Source organism: Capra hircus, chromosome 25 (assembly GCF_001704415.2).
Source record: "Capra hircus breed San Clemente chromosome 25, ASM170441v1, whole genome shotgun sequence".
In the NCBI taxonomy this organism is placed as follows: Eukaryota; Metazoa; Chordata; class Mammalia; order Artiodactyla; family Bovidae; genus Capra; species Capra hircus.
Window position 1 is genome coordinate 24570419 of NC_030832.1, and position 16644 is coordinate 24587062.

Sequence of the window (16644 nt, forward strand, 5' to 3'; positions counted from 1 at the left end):
CTCTCCTTCCTTAGCTTCACAACATCACTCTCTGCTTTCCCTCCTGCCTCTCTGCCATCCCTCATCCGGTTCTTTCTTGACTCCTCCAAACTCCAACTGCCCTTCAAATGCTGAGATTCCTAAAGGCTCTGCCACCCTTGGCCTCCTCTTACTCTGAGGCTACACACTCTCTTTGGGTGATATCAGTAGCTTCCAATTAGGGGTTCCAGTTGACTTCCCAATTGCTCTACCCACCGAAGCACAATCCCAAGTGTCAGACCTTGACTCCAGCTGCCAATCAAATCTCTCCAGCATGTCCTAAACCCAAATCATTCTTTCCTTTCCTGACTAACGTCATACCCATCCACCTAGTCACCCAGCACACATGGAGTCATCTTAAACTGCTTCCCCTACTTCGCCCAGGCTGCACGATTCACCACCCAATCGTGTCAGTCTGGTCTCCCGAATTTCTCTCTTCTCCATCCCCACGATCATGACGGTGGGCCCAGAACACCACCACTTCTCTCCCAGGTTTCTGTAATAGCCTCCTTTCCAGTTTCTCTGGCTCCAGGTACCCCAACCCTGACTATCCTCTACACCCCTAGCAGAGGAGTTCTTTCTGCAGCTCAAATAGGAGCTCCTCGTTTTCCTGCTAAAACCCTTCAGTGATCTCACTGCCCTCAGATGAGGTCCAAATCCATTCACAGGATTCCAGCACCCTTCATGACCCACCTCTCCACCACACTCCTTTCTACATTGCATGCTTTAGCCTGAATATTAGCAATACCTGGAGAGCTTTTAAAAAATACCAAATCCTTGACCCTACCCCGAGAAATTATGACTTATGTGATCAGGGATGAGGTACAGGCATTGGTATTTCCCACACCGATCATTAGCTATCCGTACCAATTCAAATGGGGATGATCTTCATGGGGGGGGGGGTGCTTTCATTGCTCCAACAGCAGCCTTCACAGTGCTTCCCTCGTTAGACGACTGTATACAGAGTGGTTGAATGGATGAATTAATGAATGATCAACATTCCCCAGACATGAATCTGAGCAAACTCCAGGAAACAGTGACGAACAGGGGAGCCTGGCATGCTGCAGTCCATGTGGTTACACAGAGTCAGATAGGGCTTAGCAACTGAACAACCCCAGTCCCCTCTGGCCATGAGAATAGGAACCTGTCTCTCTCCTTCTTCCTCCTCCTTCCTCCTAGACCAATGCCAATGCACATAGTAGGTGCTCAATCAGTGTTCAGTGAGTGGATTCATAAATATCAAAGAGAGACGAGCAGCCGCCCTGCCCTCATTTTTCCAGGAGAGCTCTGGGGAGCAGAGACAAATCAAATTAAACTTCCTACAGTTTTGCTAAAATGGAATTTGCCAAAGACGTCCTGAGAAATGGATTTAATTAGGTCCGTTAATAGGGGAGTCGTTGGTGGCTAAGATTTAAAGCTGAGGCTGGAAAAGGTATCGATAATTTTCCCATTTTAAATTATATAGGAGGCTATTTCTCACTCCCGCCTTAATTATGAGAATGCAACTGGATGAAACCTCAGCTTTGGAGGGAAATAAAGCCAAGACGGAAGCAAGCCCTGGTATTTCCTTGAAATGGAGCCTCAGAGGTGCCACAGTCTTACTTGACTGGGTCAGTCCAGGTGTGCTGGCCGTGAAAGAAGGGGGGAGGGGGGCGGTGATAGCACTGCGCAGCCGGATCTCATTATGCTAACGAGTGTCAGTACAACCCCATGTGGCTTTTAATTGCGAGAGGCATCCAGGATAGAAAGGTGTGGGCGGTCTCTCAGGGTGGTGTGAAATTCTGCATAGGTTTTCAGAGCTCAGTAGCTTTCTTGCATTCCATCCCTCATTAGGCAGTTTTAGAGACCTGAGTTCTAATTGGTTCCACAAGCAGATCCTGAAAGGGACACGCCCTTCTTCTTTAGCTCACTTCTATCAGAAATACTCCGATAGTTCGGCTGGTAAAGAATCCGCCTGCAATGCAGGAGGCCCCGGGTTAATTCCTGGGTCGGGAAGATTCCCCCGGAGAAGGGATAGGCTACCCACTCCAGTATTCTTGTGCTTCCCTGGTGGCTCAGCTGGTAAAGAATCTGCCTGCAATGTGGGAGACCTGGGTGCAATCCCTGGGTTGGGAAGGTTCCCTGGAGAAGGGAAAGACTACCCACTCCAGTATTCTGGCCTGGAGAATTCCATGGACTTGCAGAGTCCGTGGGGTCACAAAGCGTCAGATACAACTGAGCAACTTTCACTCACTCATCAGAAATACTCAGTTATCACCAAATGATGGAGCCAAGTCAAAGCAGCCCCATTTGGGGTCCTAGCTTCCTTCAGATACAAAGACCCTTGAAGACCCATTGAAGGACAGTCTGTTCTCTGGGGACTCAGGAAATGAGTCTTGATACACGACAGGGCATCATTCGTTTTTACAAATCTTTTCTGAACGTAATTATATGTCAGGCAGCCCTCTAGGCAGAGCTGGGACTAGGGTGAGGCAAGCGAGGCACTTAGAGGCAAATTTTTAAATTTTTTTCATTTTTAATTGGAAGATAATTACTTTACAACGTTGTGTTGGTTTTTGCTGTATAACCATGTCAATCAGCTCTTGTTGTTGTTCAGTTGCTAAGTCGTGTCCAACTCTTTGTGACCGCACAGACTGCAGCACGCAAGGCTTCCCTATGCTTCACTGTCTCCCAGAGTTTGCTCAAACTCATGTCCATTGAGTCGGTGATGCCATGCAACCATCTCATCCTCTGTCGTCCCTTCTCCTCCTGCCCGCAATCTTTCCCAGCATCAGGGTCTTTTCCAGTGAGTTGGCTCTTCACATCAGGTTACCAAAGAATTGGGCTTCCAGTCCTTCCCGTGAATATATATGCAGGGCTGATTTCCTTTAGGACTGACTGGCTTGATCTCCTTGCTGTCCAAGGAATCAGCTGTAAGTATGCCTGTGTCCTCTCTCTCTTGAGCCTCCCTCCCGGCCCGCTTCGTCCCCTTTGGGTCGTCACAGAGCGCTGAGCTGAGCCCCCTGTGCTGCGCAGCAGCTTCCCAGCAGCTCCCTCTTTTACACCGGGTCTCCTGCATTGCAGACAGACGCTTTCCTGTCTGAGCCACCAGGGAAGACCCTCTTTTACACGTGGTAGTGCATATATCTCGATGCTACTCTCTCAATTTGTCCCATCCTCTCCTTCCCCTACTGAGTCCACAAGTCCATTCTTTATGTCTGCATCTCTGTTCCTGCTCGGGGGCAAAATTTGAGAGAGGGACCAAAACACTCAGGCAGCGAGATAATCGATATTTTAATACAATATTATTAAAAATTAAAAATGAATGCAAATATATATGTATAATGAACAAAATAGCAACATTTTAACTAAATTCAGGATCTAAGGGCTTAAGCCTAAGGTCCTTGCAGGACCTCTCTCTCCTGCCTCACGCCAGTTCCAGCTCTGGTTCTAGCCATTGCGGACCCGGCAATGAATTGGTCAAAACCCCTCCTCAAGTAGATGTCCAGCTGGTGGGAGACGAACCATGAACAAAACAACCACGTGGAATACACAGGGCTTGCCTGGTGGAGGTCGTTATGGAGTCAAATAAAGCAAAGAAGGGGGAAATTCCATAGTAAACATCTCAAAATCCTCCCCCATCCCCCAAGAACCCCCCAAGCACACCGGGCACTGGAGCTCAGTTTCCCCTTTTGTAAACAGAAATAATACTGTCAACCTGCCTCCCTCATTTCCTGCCAATAATTCCTTCTCTCTAGTTCCTGGTTTAGTAGAAACTTCCCAGGTGACTCAGCAAGAGACATAGATTCGGTCCCTGGATCCGAAAGATCCCCTGGAGAAGGAAATGGCAACCCACTCCAGTCTTCTTGCCTGGGAAATCCCATGAACAGAGGAACCTGGAGGGATACAGTCCATGAGATCACAAAGAGTCAGACACGACTGAGTGATGAAACCACCTCAATGGTAGAAAGAACAGGAACTCCCGGACCAGTCCAAGGGACAGACCGCAGCCCCGCCAGCCACTTGCCCTCGGTCTTGGGCATTTAAGTCACTTACTTTCCAAAGCTTCACTCAGGCGCTCTGTCAGCTGAAGGATGGAAAGGTGGAAGTTCCTAACACTGCCCGGAGCCCTGTGCTGAGCTCATGAAGTTCACTCCTTCATTTAACCCTCACCGCCATCCCGTGACAGTGGGTGTTTCTCTGGTGTAGGAAGCTGACACTTCATATTTTGAGCCCAGGTGAAGGAAGGTAAGGCGCTGAGGTTCTTCGGGCCCATTTCCTGGCCATAAGGCTGCACAACTTAAACTGCCCCAGGGTTCTGCACTGAGTGACCTGGAGCAAGTCCCTGGATCTTTCTGAGCCTTATCGTCCTCGTCTGAAATATAGGGATTATGATGTTCCCCACCCTGCAGGATTGACAAAGCCAGATACATCTGGCGTACTGTGGGTGCCCCATACACGTGGGCGCCCCTCCTCCCCCAGCCCCTGCCCTGGTCAGCGATACCAGTCTCCAGGGCAACGGGGCAGAATTAACCGGTGAAGTTCAAACGCAGCCCATTTCCTATTTTCCTGACAGCCTATTTCATGGATCACAGAGACCCAAGTACAGCTGCTTATTCACTGGAGGAAAGAATGAATTCATTTTCATTCCTTAATACCTGATGTGACCTATTCACTGTTGATCTCTCCTCTCCGTGGCTACAGCCCTTCCTGCGGACTTTCAGTTTGGCTAGAGAGAAGGATTGTGCGTTAATGACAGAATGTCCTGCCCGGAGAATGCTGGGAGCTGCATCAGCGCCGTGCGGTGATAAGTCCAAATGAAAGATATTATGTCACCTCATTTGAATTAAACAGATGAGCTATAGTCCTAGACCATTAAAAATGAGCCAATCTACTGGAAGGATTCCAGGTGCTCGGCACTCAGCGCCCCCCAAAAGGTACCAGGCTCCCACGGGGTTTTATATCCTCATTTTCTGCCAATAATTCCTCCTCTCTGCAATCGTAGAGGAATAATGTGCTCAAAAGGCCATCACGCATCAGCGGTGGCCACATTCTGCAGGCGGCCCTTACCGTGCTCACTCAGGGCCGACCCTGCCCTCCTGGGACTCTCTCCTCTAGGCTCACGCAAGCAGGGCAGCCTGGCGCTGGGGGTGCACTGGGAGGCACCGGGGAGCCATGGGGCAGGCAGCCAGGACTGGTCTGCAGACCCAGTGATGAGGAGCTGCCCTCCACCCCGGTGATGCTTTCTCCCCTGGGAGTTCTGGGGAGCTCCCCGCCTGCACCCAAAAGCCCAGGAAGGGAGGCAAGTTGACAGCATCACTTCCCTTTACAAAAGGGGAATCTGAGCTTCAGAGCCCAGGGGACTTGGGGTCGCATCGCTTAACCTGGAGTACCCAGGAGGGAAGGCCCCCCAGGCCATGGTCCCGCACCCCCTCTCACCATGCACCCCACCTTCTGGGACACCAGTGACCCCTCCCTCACGCTCTGCCACCCATGGGCACCATGGTCCAGGAAGGCACTCTTTCTCCTCTCTGAGAATCTCTGTCCCCGATCTGCAAACCTGTAGTTCCCCCAGGTGCCCCTCAGAGTGAGCCTGGACTAGGAACCAGATGATGGGATTGAAGCCTGGCTCTGCCGCTTACAGCCAGACAGCATTAGGAAATCTCCTTCCGCTCACTGAGCCGCATCTGTAACTTGGGACTTAATAACTAAAGGCCTTTCTCCAAGGTTCCTCAGCCCTGACACCTTTCCTGGCCCCTGACCAGAACCGCATCCAACAGGGCAGTTAACATCCTCCTGGCTTTAGGGCTCAGCCCCTGGGCAAAGTGCCCCTCTATTTTCTCATCTGTCTGTGCTAAGTTGCTTTAGCCGTGTCCAGCTCTGTGACCCCGTGGACTGTTAGCCTGCCAGGCCCCTCTGTCCATGGAGTTTTCCAAGCAAGAATTCTGGAGTGGGTTGCCATTCTCTTCTCCAGGGGACCTTCCCAACACAAGGATCGAACCCCGGTCTCTTATGTCTCCTGTATTGGCAGGTGGGTTCTTTACCACTAGCACCACCTGGGATTTTTCTCATCTAATCCACCCCAAAAGTGAACAAGTCTGGTTTGCCCTATGTTGATGAGAAAGAGACTTTATACTAAAACTGCATGATAATAGTAATTAAAGCTGCTCAGCTTTCCAAGCGTCAGGGTGGCCCTAAGCAGTTTGCACCTGTTCATTCAGTGAAGCTTTAGGGAACGCTTGACCCTCTTCCAGGTGCTGGGGCACAGCAGTGACAAAGCGCAGCTCCCCTGACCTGAAGGATGGCAGGAGCTGACTTGCCAGCCCTGTTTCTCGGGGGAGGAGGCTGGGGGGTGGGGGCTTGGGTAACCTGCGCAGGTACAGAGCTGGCTGGAGGCAGAGCCTGGGGTAAAGTCTCGCCCGGGACCCACCACCCTGGACTTGCAAGCACTCAGAGCCGAAGGCTGGGCACCCCAGGACTTCGGACAGGGGGCTCCCCAGCCCTGAGCTCTAACCGGGTGGCCCACAAGCTGAGTGTGCCTAAGAACCACTGAGGAGGAATCTCTTCATGGCACTGCAGGTCTGATGGATGAAGGGATGGAGTGGGTTTTCAGGGATCATTTTGACTGTATTTGACTTTACCACAGGTCAGGAAGATCAATGCACCCCAGTTTTCTCAGCCCTGTTCCCCTTTAAAATGGAGGGTCCCACATGCCAGCAGCCCCCTTGATCACATGCTGAGCCAAGGCACTAACACCCACATAGGGTCCCTGCTCGTGTGTTCTGTGCTCAGTGCCCTCTCTCTGCAGGGCCTCTGGTCCCCCTACCCCCGGTCCTCTCCTGAGACGCAACCTGGTCCGTACTTGTAGCCTGATGGAGGCTGACAACACAAACCGCGCCCTAACATCCAGCTCCGGGGGTGGGGATGGCAGGTGTTAACCACTCTGGGCCGAGCAGTGAAGCCCCCTGGGTGTGAGACCTGACGTATCCTGAAACAACTTCGGGTCCGGATCGTGGCCCTGCCACCTGGTGGTTTTATAGCCAGAGGCCATTTTTTATCATCTCTCTGAGCTGCTAGTTTATCAGTCCATCCCCATTTCTTCACCACAACCTGCAGTGAGCACGAGGCAGGTTTTTGATACTTAGCGTTTATTGAAGAGGACTGACTGCAGGCCGGCCTGGCCCCGTGGAATCCTTCTATAGCCTAGAGGAACAATCCCTGACCCCATCTGTGGGCGAGGCCACGCTGGCAGACTCCATGGACGCCCCCACCTCTCTTCTTGACCCCCAGGGATCAGCCTCTGCTGGTGATGAGAGCTGACGATGGAGCAGCAGGCACACCCAAGCGCACAGCGTCTCCGCCTCTCCCTTCCACCTTGCCCTCCTCTCCTCCCTCCCCTTCCCTCCCCACCCCTCTCCCCTCCCGCAGCCTCTGCCTCCAGGCTTTCTCTGGCACCACAGAGGCTTGCTCAGCCAGCTCCGGAGAAATGGGAAAAGGCAGTAGATGCACCACTGGGGCCCAGAGCCAGTGGGTAAATGTCCCAGCCTCTGCGAGGCCCCAGCGTCACTGAGCCCTAGGCTGACTGGCCACATTCTCCATAAACACGCCCTCGCTGGCTTCTTTCCTTCCTTCCCTGTCTTACCGCCCATCTCTTCACTGGGGTTTCTTGGAACCACCTCCCAAATGACTGGTGCCCGAGTCATGCCTTAAAGTCTGCTTTTGAAGGAACCCAAACTGAGACAGAAAGGCTAGGTAACGTGCCCCAGATCGCACGGCTGGGAAGTGGATTGGAACTCAGACATCGGCTGCACACTCTGACTCAACTGCTCCGTGACTCTGTGGTACGGTTCCCACGCTGGGCCTAGGGATGCTCAGCTCCCTCCCCACTCCTCAGGCCGCCTCTCCTCCGTCCTCCCTTCCCATCCCCAGTGAGTCCTTCACACCCTGGGTCCACAGTGAGAAAAAGTGCCCCAGCTCACAGGAAGCTGGGTGACACGCCCTGAGCAGAGTGGGTCCCTCCTGGTAGCTCTCACCCTTCAGAGAGGCTCACCCCCTTTCAGCCACCTGGCTCCTGCTGCCCCCCACCCGAGTAAGTACCTCTCCAGCCAGAGCCAAACATTTTGAAAAGGCCATGTTAACCAAATAAGGACCAAATAATGTAGGCAACAGAAAATCCTGTAGTTTATCCCATCCCTAAGCTGAACCTCGTGGTAGAAGGTGAGACCCAGGGGATGGGGGAGACGTAGCTGCTCTATACATAATTAAAACAAGTGGAAGTTTCCCTAGTCTGTTTGGGAGGACCCTTCCCATAAATCCTTGGGGGAAAGGTCATGGGAAAGAGACACTTAAAGGGATGTTTATCACAGAGGGGGAGAAAAGGAAAAGTAACCTAGCCATTCATCAAGAGAATGGATGAATTATGACATTCATCAGTAGGATGAATACTCTTACTGCAGTGAAAATGAACTTGGGCTACACACAGAACGACAGATGAATCTCACAAATATAATGTTGAACATAAGCAAGTTATAGGATATATAAAGAATGCCACTTATATCAAGATTAATAGCATGCAAAACGATTCCACACATGGAATGGGAATATGCCTTTTCCTTTCATACTTCAAGTATAAAGACGTGCATCAGATTCAGGATTGCCATGGGGAGATGTGAGGGGGAGGGGTAAATGGGTTTTAGGCTCTATCGGCAGAGGCTTATTTCTTGAATTGAGGGATGAACACCCAGATACTTGCTTTATCATTCCTTTTTTATGCCTTAGTAGTGTAAAAAGTGGGGAGAATATCAATCGTGGGGCCATCCGGAGGAAGAATTACCTCTCTCCCTTGAACCAATCGCACTACAGGCCCTGACTGAGCTGGTTCTCTTTGACTTGATCCTGGGAGGAGGTACAGAGTCCCAGGTCCCGCTGCCAGGACCCCAAGTCCACCCTTGGAGACCACTTGTTTAAGCTCCAGTGGCAAGTGCTCCCGAGTAGGGAGGAACCCACCACTCCTGACCCACAAGTATGCCTCTCACCAGGACAAGACCTGGCTGGTGACCAAATTAGGTAGCCAGGACCGGGCTTGGGGCAGAGAGAGGATAAAGGAGACTGACTGAGATATTCATGCCAATGTCCAGCTCAGCCCCCACACACGGTCCCTCCAACAGCTCCAGCCCCAGAACAGGGAGCTCCGTGTTCTCCCCAGGTGTGCACTGGGGTCTGGCTCCAAGCGAAACGCCCACCATGCTGCCCAATGATCACACACTAGCTGATCAGGGATGCTCTGAAGTGAATGAATGCCAGTCCTCGCCCTGATGGGCCAGATGCAGGGAAGAGACCAGAGGATCTCAGGGGAGGTGCTCGGATAAGGACGCTCCATGTGGACAATCTTGGGGGAGAGTGGATGCCCCAGGGATGCTGAAGGCCAGAGGGATTTGTGGTTTTAAAAAAGTGTGTGTTTAGGACTTCCCTGGTGGTCCAGTGGTTAAGAATCCACCTGCCAATGCAGGGGGCACAGGTTTGACCCCTGGTCCAGGAAGATCCCACATGCTGCAGGGCAGCTAAGCCTGTGCACCGCCACTCCTGAGCTTTAGAATCCATGCTCCACAGCAAGGGAAGCCACCACAGTGAGAAACCCAGGCAGCGCAACTGGAGAGTGGCCCCCACTCCCTGCAACTAGAGAAAGCCTGTCTGTAGCAATGAAGAGCCAGCACAGCCCAAAATAAACAAATAAATCATATAAAAAGTACATTTATGTGTATGTGTGCATGAAAACACTTATACACATGTTCACATATACTTCTGTATCATGCACGCATGGATTATACTATGCATGTATTCATGTATGCTTATGTATGTCTTTGCATATATGGTGGGGGGGGGCGTTTAGTTACTAAGTTGTGTCCGACACTTGTGACCCTATAGACTGTAGCCTACCAGGCTCCTCTGTCCATGGGATTTCCCAGGCAAGAATACTGGAGTGGGTTGCCATTTCCTCCTCCAAGTGATCTTCCCCACCCAGGGATCGAACCTGTGTCTCGTGCAGCTCCTGCCTTGCAGGTGGATTCTTTACCAGCTGAGCCACCAGGGAAGCCCTTTTGCATATACACATACACATATTTTATGTACATATTCACATATACACACGTATTCATGTATACATACATATATGACAGTGTACACACTTACTTTTTTTCATGCATACACCTATGTTCTGTCTTAAAGCAGAGGCTCCACAAGGGTTGGGCAGCATGGTGAGGCCATGGAGCCTACAGAGCAGACCTGCCCTGGTGTTTCCTATTGGCCCTCAGAGCATCCCTCAGGGAGCAGCGTCATCAGTGCTGTTGCTCCATTTCCCAGATGTGGAAGCTGAGGTCCAGAGGTTAAGCTGGCCACACCACGTCCCCCAGGTGGCAGACACAGAGTTGGAACCCCAGCTCACTCCAGGTTTGAAGCCTTTCCTCTGGCCAGAGCCCCTGCGGAGCAGAGCAACCAGGCTGCTCACCCTGCACCGTGCAGTCTACTCCCAACTTGCTCTCTCACCAGTTTTTTCTTAATATTTATTTTTATTTATTTGGTTGCAGGAGACTGGGTTCAATCCCTGGGTCAGGAAGATACCCTGGAGGAGGAAATGGCAACCATCTCATCCTCTGTCGCCCTCTAGGGTCTTTTCCAGAGTCGGCTCTTCGCATCAGGTAGCCAAAGTATTGGAACTTTAGCTTCAGCATCACTCCTCCAATAAATTTTCAGGGTTGATTTCCTTTAGGATTGACTGGTTGGATCTCCTTGCAGTCCAAAGGACTCTCAAGAGTCTTCTCCAACACCATAGTCTGAATTTTAGGGATAAATATTCAAGTGGGAGGCCCACGGCTGCTGGGCCGTTTTCTGGGCTGGTGAAGCTCTCTCTGGTGACCTCCCTTCCCAACCTCCTAATCTGAGAAAGCACAGCTTCCCCGTCAGGGCACTTGGCTGCTGGATTTCTGAGGGGACGTGGTGGGGCAGGGAAGCAGCCCTAGGGCCCACTGCAGAAAACTTCAGAGGTAAAGCCAAGCCATTGAAACACCTCAGGGACGTCCAAGCTTGTGATATATTGATATCAGTCTATGGAACAAATAACCACCCATCCCCCCAGTCTCAGAGGCTTAGTCCAAAAATAACCTACAGCTTGCTCACATCACAGGTGCGTTTGGATGAGGGCAGGGTTCTCTGCGTGATCGTTCAGGCACCCAGGTTCCGTCCACTGTGGGCACTGCCATCTGCCGTCTCCAGCACATGGCTTCCAAGGTCCCTGCCGACAGGGAAGAAGGAAAAGGATGCACGTTGATATCCCAGCCTAAAGCACCTACCGTCGCTCCTGCCCATCTTCTGTCGGCGCCAGCAGATATGAGGGGATCGGAAGCCTACATTTTCTAAATGCCTGGGAGAGGAATGAGATGGTTTGGTGAACATATAGCTTTGTCTTTGTCACTCCAGGGAAGGCCAGACACCGGTCTCCAGGACACACACGTAACATGATTGTAACCAGGCTTCCTCTCTGAGCCTCAGCGGGGAGGCCAGGGAAAGTTTACTGAGGAACACTGGAGCTGAAACCTGAAGGGACCAAGGGAAGAGCACTCCAGGTGGTGGGAAGCGCCAGTGCAAAGGGCCTGGGGCAGATAAGAGCTCAGAATAACAAAGTGGCCAGTGTGACTGGGCGTCCAAGGTGACGATAGGGTAGAGTGTGACATGGGATGAGGTTGAGAGTCAGAGCTGGACCAGGCAGGGCCATGGGAAAATGGAGGTTAAAACCCTGACTGTGAAATTCTCTGCAGTCCTCAGGAGCACAGAGCTGAGCGAGGTGCAGAGGCTCAGAAAATGACAAGATGTGAAGAAACACACAGAGCTCATAAAGGTCTCAGCTGGGATGCAAAGGCAGGTCTCTTGACCCGGCAAGCAGAGACCACAGGCCTCTTTGAAAGTGGTTCTCAGCCCTTCTGCACTGGAGCCTCCTTTCTGCCCAACTGCAGCCCCTGATGCCCCAGGTGCCAGCACAGCATTGTTCTCCCTCCTGCCCCGCCCACCCGCATCACAGGCACCATCACCATGGGAACCAACCCAGCCAATCAGAACCCTCCCTTTTCAAGGGGACCTCTATAAATTGAGCCTGCTCTGCCCAGACACACCACATCCAACACCCAGAGGCCTCCAGGGCCCCCTCCTCCTGGAGAAACCAAGTCAGTTGCCCCCCACTTTCCTCCAGGGCAGGCAAGGGGAGCCTCCCAGCGGGGAGGCTCAGGAAGCGGGTGCAGGTCTACAGTCACCCAGCCTAGAGCCCCAGCCCCCCGCATGGCCACGGCATGATGCAGAAGCCACGCAGGAGCCCCTGAGCGATTCCAGCGGTCACCTGGGAAACACCGTGAGCCACGAGAGCAGCGTCCTGTCAAGCCTGCAACACTCCAGCCTAGTGCAATGCATTGACATCAGCCGGCTGAGCAGCGGGTACGCAGGGGATGAGGAGAACAGCGAAGTCAGCTTGCCGGGCAGCCATCAAATCGTGCGGTTGAGCAGAAGGCTCCACACCCAGGCAGGTGGTGCCCAGAACAGCCAGGTGTGCGCCATCTACTCTCCCAAGCAGCTGAAGAGACGACTGGCCCGCCAAGCCAAAACCACCAAGCAGTCTGGAAGAGAATAGTAAGACCCGCCTGCCCAGGGGCAGCGGGGAGAGCGCAGCCAGCAGCTTCAGTGACATCAGCTTCATCAGCCTGGGCAGCAGTGCCCTAAACTACCAGGTGAGTAGCGGGCTGGTCAGCTCCGTGGGCAGCCTTCCCTCCAGCCAGGCCAGCAACCACCAGAGCGTCAGGGTGGACAGCCACGTGCAAAGCGGGCTGCAGAGCAAAACCAGTCTTCCAGGGGACAAAGCTGGGGACAACGTGAATGTCAGTGGCCAGGTCGCCAAGGATGAGCAGCCTGCCCAGGTGCACATGCCTTTATGAGAAGACTCGCCAGCCACTGGGACCTTGAAAAACACATCATGTGAAGACCGAGCAAAGCCAGACTTCACCCAGAGTGGTTATCGCCAACAGAAGTAAGAAAGACCTTTTAAAAGTATACGCTGGGTCAAAATCACCAGTGATTTTGATCTATCTGTAACAACAGCCATCAGCAGAAGAGCCAAATGTTGCCGACTACACTGAGAATCAGCAGTCAGTGATGAGACCATCTACACTGAAAACCATTCTTGGGAAGAACACAATCAAAATCCACCAGTGCTGGGCCCACCTGTGTTAACACCACCAGTGGCAATAACATCAGTCCTGTGAACCCCAGTGACAAGCCGTCCCTGACAGCATCCGTCAGTGACAAAGCCATCTGTTAGAGAACCATCTTTGGTGGGATCACCTGTGCCAGAACTCATCCGTGGAGACAACCATTTTCAAGGCAAGTGTCAACTGTTACTAAGAACCATCTGCAGTTAGAAGAACCTTCCACGATCCATCCCAAGTGAAGAACACCATCTGTAACCAACACCAACCGTGATGAGCTCAGAAGGCACAACCACCAACCACAGCTGGGATTGTCCATGTCGAGAGCCAACTGATGCGAGTGGTGTCAGTGGGGAGCTCAGTCCCAAGCATGCTCTGTAACAGGCGGTGCCCACAGGAGCCGGGAGCATCTAGAGTGGACACTCGTGACGACTGCATCAAGGGAGCCCCATCCCTGAGGAGCATCGTCCAAGGAAGATTTACACTTTCAATTTTGAACACTGTTTCCAGGTAGCTTCAGCTCAGGACCTTCCCAAGAGCAAGTGCTCTTTGGCATCCATCCGTGTCTCTGCTGGGTCTCAGAGGAGGCAGAGAGACAAGAGGAGAGGCCAGGAATCCACCTTTGCTGAGACGGTTGGGACAGTGCTTCCCATGGCAGGACAATGCCATGACAAATGCTTAATGGTGACAGGGACCAACTCCGCCGAGAATGGCTGAGATGGGTGAGCTCTGGGCCATTTTAGTGAATGACCCTAAGTGGGTGGGAAGACTGGGGTCTGTGCTCCACCCCTTCTCAGGACATCAACTCCTTCCCTGGGCTGATCACACAGACTTGGGGGAGAACGAGTACGTCCTCGGAGGGACAGAGGCCAGAACAGTCATGAAGACATCCACTGGGTACCAGAAGGAAAGCTGAGGGGGCACCAAAGTCAATAAAAGGTGTCTGGAGAGGCTGTGTGTGTGTGTGTGTGAGTCTGTGTGCGTTCCTGGTGAGGCCACGATCACACTGAAGAATCATGCAGAGAATCAGGCTTAACCACCAACTTTGCTACGTAATCCTTACACATTCTGAGCCTCAGTTTGCCCGTATGGAAATTGGGACCAATCACCCCTATTTCATATAGACAGGATAGTTTTATAGATTACACAGGAATGTGTATGAAGAACCTGGCTAGGACTGTTTCCTTCCTTCCCTTCTCTTTTCTTGCCCATCTGGAAAATGGGCACAGTGGTTTCACTCAGGCATAAGTTAGGTTGCTAATAGGAAGAAAAGCATTCTTGACCAAAAAAAAAAAAAAGAGTTGTACCATTTGCTTAGGAGTCAAGATGGCTCAGCAGGTGGTTTTGATGGGTTTGAGGAGGGGTGAGTGGTTTTGGATTTGAGGACGCCACGTGTCTGGATGGGTGGGTCTCTTCTTCTTGAGCATGAGCACCCCTTTGGAGAACAGTCTCCCCCACTTTCCTGCAGGCAAAATCGCTCAGCGTGGCCTGAGCTCCCACGAGCCAGGCAGACAAGAGAAGGGCCCCCGACCCTGCCCAAGTGGCCCTCTGTCTGCCGTGGCTGCGGGGGAAGCTAGGCTGCCTCATCATCCCCAGCACTGTCCTGCCTCCCCTGGGGACATCCCCCTGCGTTCCTGTCTCAGAGGTGAACAGATCCACTGAGGCACAGCAGGACAAGACCACTGCATGCTGGGGCCCTTGGTGAGGCAGCCCCAGACTTCTTGGACACCCAAGGCCAAAGCGGAGCCCTCAGCCTTCCCCCGTCCACCTCTCCTCCCTTGTCCCCTCCCTGCAGATGACACCATCACTCCCGATTGTCCAAGCCAGATCCTCGTCACAGTGGTCTGCCCCTCCCCCTCACGCACCCCATCAGTCCCTCAGCCTCTCCCACCCCCACCGCTGATTCCCTAACCCAGGCCGTCACCTTCCACCCAGACCAGTGGTTCTCAGTCCTGGCTGCATATTAGAACCACCTGGGGGACATTTTTAAGATACAGATGGGCAGGCCACCCCCAGAGACTCCGCCTGGGCACCATCAGTGTTTAAAGTTCCCCAGGGCACGATGCTCAGCCAGGACTGGGCAATGTCACTGACCTTGACCTTTTCCTCCTCTAGCCCACTTTTCAACCTCTGGGGTCAAAACCTGACACCTGCCAGAGCCGGGAAGGTGAGGGGGTCAGGTGTGGCTTAGACATGTGTCCCATCGAAAGAGAAGCCAGCAATGCGGTAGGATTCTATATAAAATGTCCTGATTTTTAACACATGGGTCACCCCAGTGTTCACAGCAGCACTATTTATAATAGGCAAGACATGGAAGCAACCTAAATGTCCAGCGACAGAAGAATGGATAAAGATGTGCTGTATATATATATATGTAGGTATGATATTTATATACACACAATAGAATACTATTCAGCCATAAAATATAATGAAACAGCACCATTTGAAGCAACATGGTTGGTTGGACCTAGAAATTACCATACAAAGTGAAATAAGCCAGAGAAAGACAAATACCATATAATATCACTCACACATGAAATCTACAGTATGAATCAATGAGCTTATTTACAAAACAGAAACAGACTCTCAGATCTCAAAATCAAACTCACAGTTACCAAAAGGGAAACATGGGGTAAAGTGATAAATTAGGATATTGGGATTAACATATACACACTACTCTATGTAAAACAGATTTAAAAAAAGGACCTATGGTATAGCACAGGGAACTCAATATTCTGTAACAATCTATATGGGAAAAGAATCTGAAAAAGAATGGATAAAGCAGAGACATCACTCCACTGACAAAGGTCTGCCTAGTTAAAGCTATGGTTTTTCCAGTTCTTGTGTATGGATGTGTGACTTAGACCATAGAGAAAGCTGAGCACCAGAGAACTGATGCTTTTTTTGAACTGTGGTGTTGGAGAAGACTCTTGAGAGTCCCTTGGACTGCAAGGAGATCAAACAAGTCAACTCTAAAGGAAATCAGTCCTGAATATTCATTGGAAGGACTGATGCTGAAGCTGAAACTCCAATACTTTGGCCACCTGATGCGAAGAACTGACTCACTGGAAAAGACTCTGATGCTGGGAAAGATTGAAGGCAGGAGGAGAAGGGGATAACAGAGGATGAGATGGTTGGATGGCATCACTGACTCGATGGATATGAGTTTAAGCAAGCTCCGGGAGTTGGTGATGGACAGGGAGGCCTGGCGTGCTGCAGTCCCTGGGGCCGCAAAGAGTCAAGACATGACTGAGCGACTGAATTGAACTAATATATAAAATACATATAACAAATTTGTATATAGTATTATATACACAAAACTGATTCACTTCCCTGCAAACTCGAAACTAGCACAACATTGAAAATCAACTATCCTTCAACACAAATTTTTAAAAAATAAAACAGA

At 51.5% G+C, this 16644-nt stretch overlaps 1 protein-coding gene across 1 annotated transcript; it reads left to right on the forward strand.

Annotated features, from left to right (window-relative positions):
* C25H16orf82 (chromosome 25 C16orf82 homolog) lies at positions 473-13035 on the forward strand. The gene is made up of 2 exons (XM_013974638.1): positions 473-478; positions 12068-13035. Exons 1-2 carry the CDS (start codon positions 473-475, stop codon positions 12665-12667), a joined length of 606 nt encoding a protein of 201 aa, XP_013830092.1. The 3' UTR covers positions 12668-13035.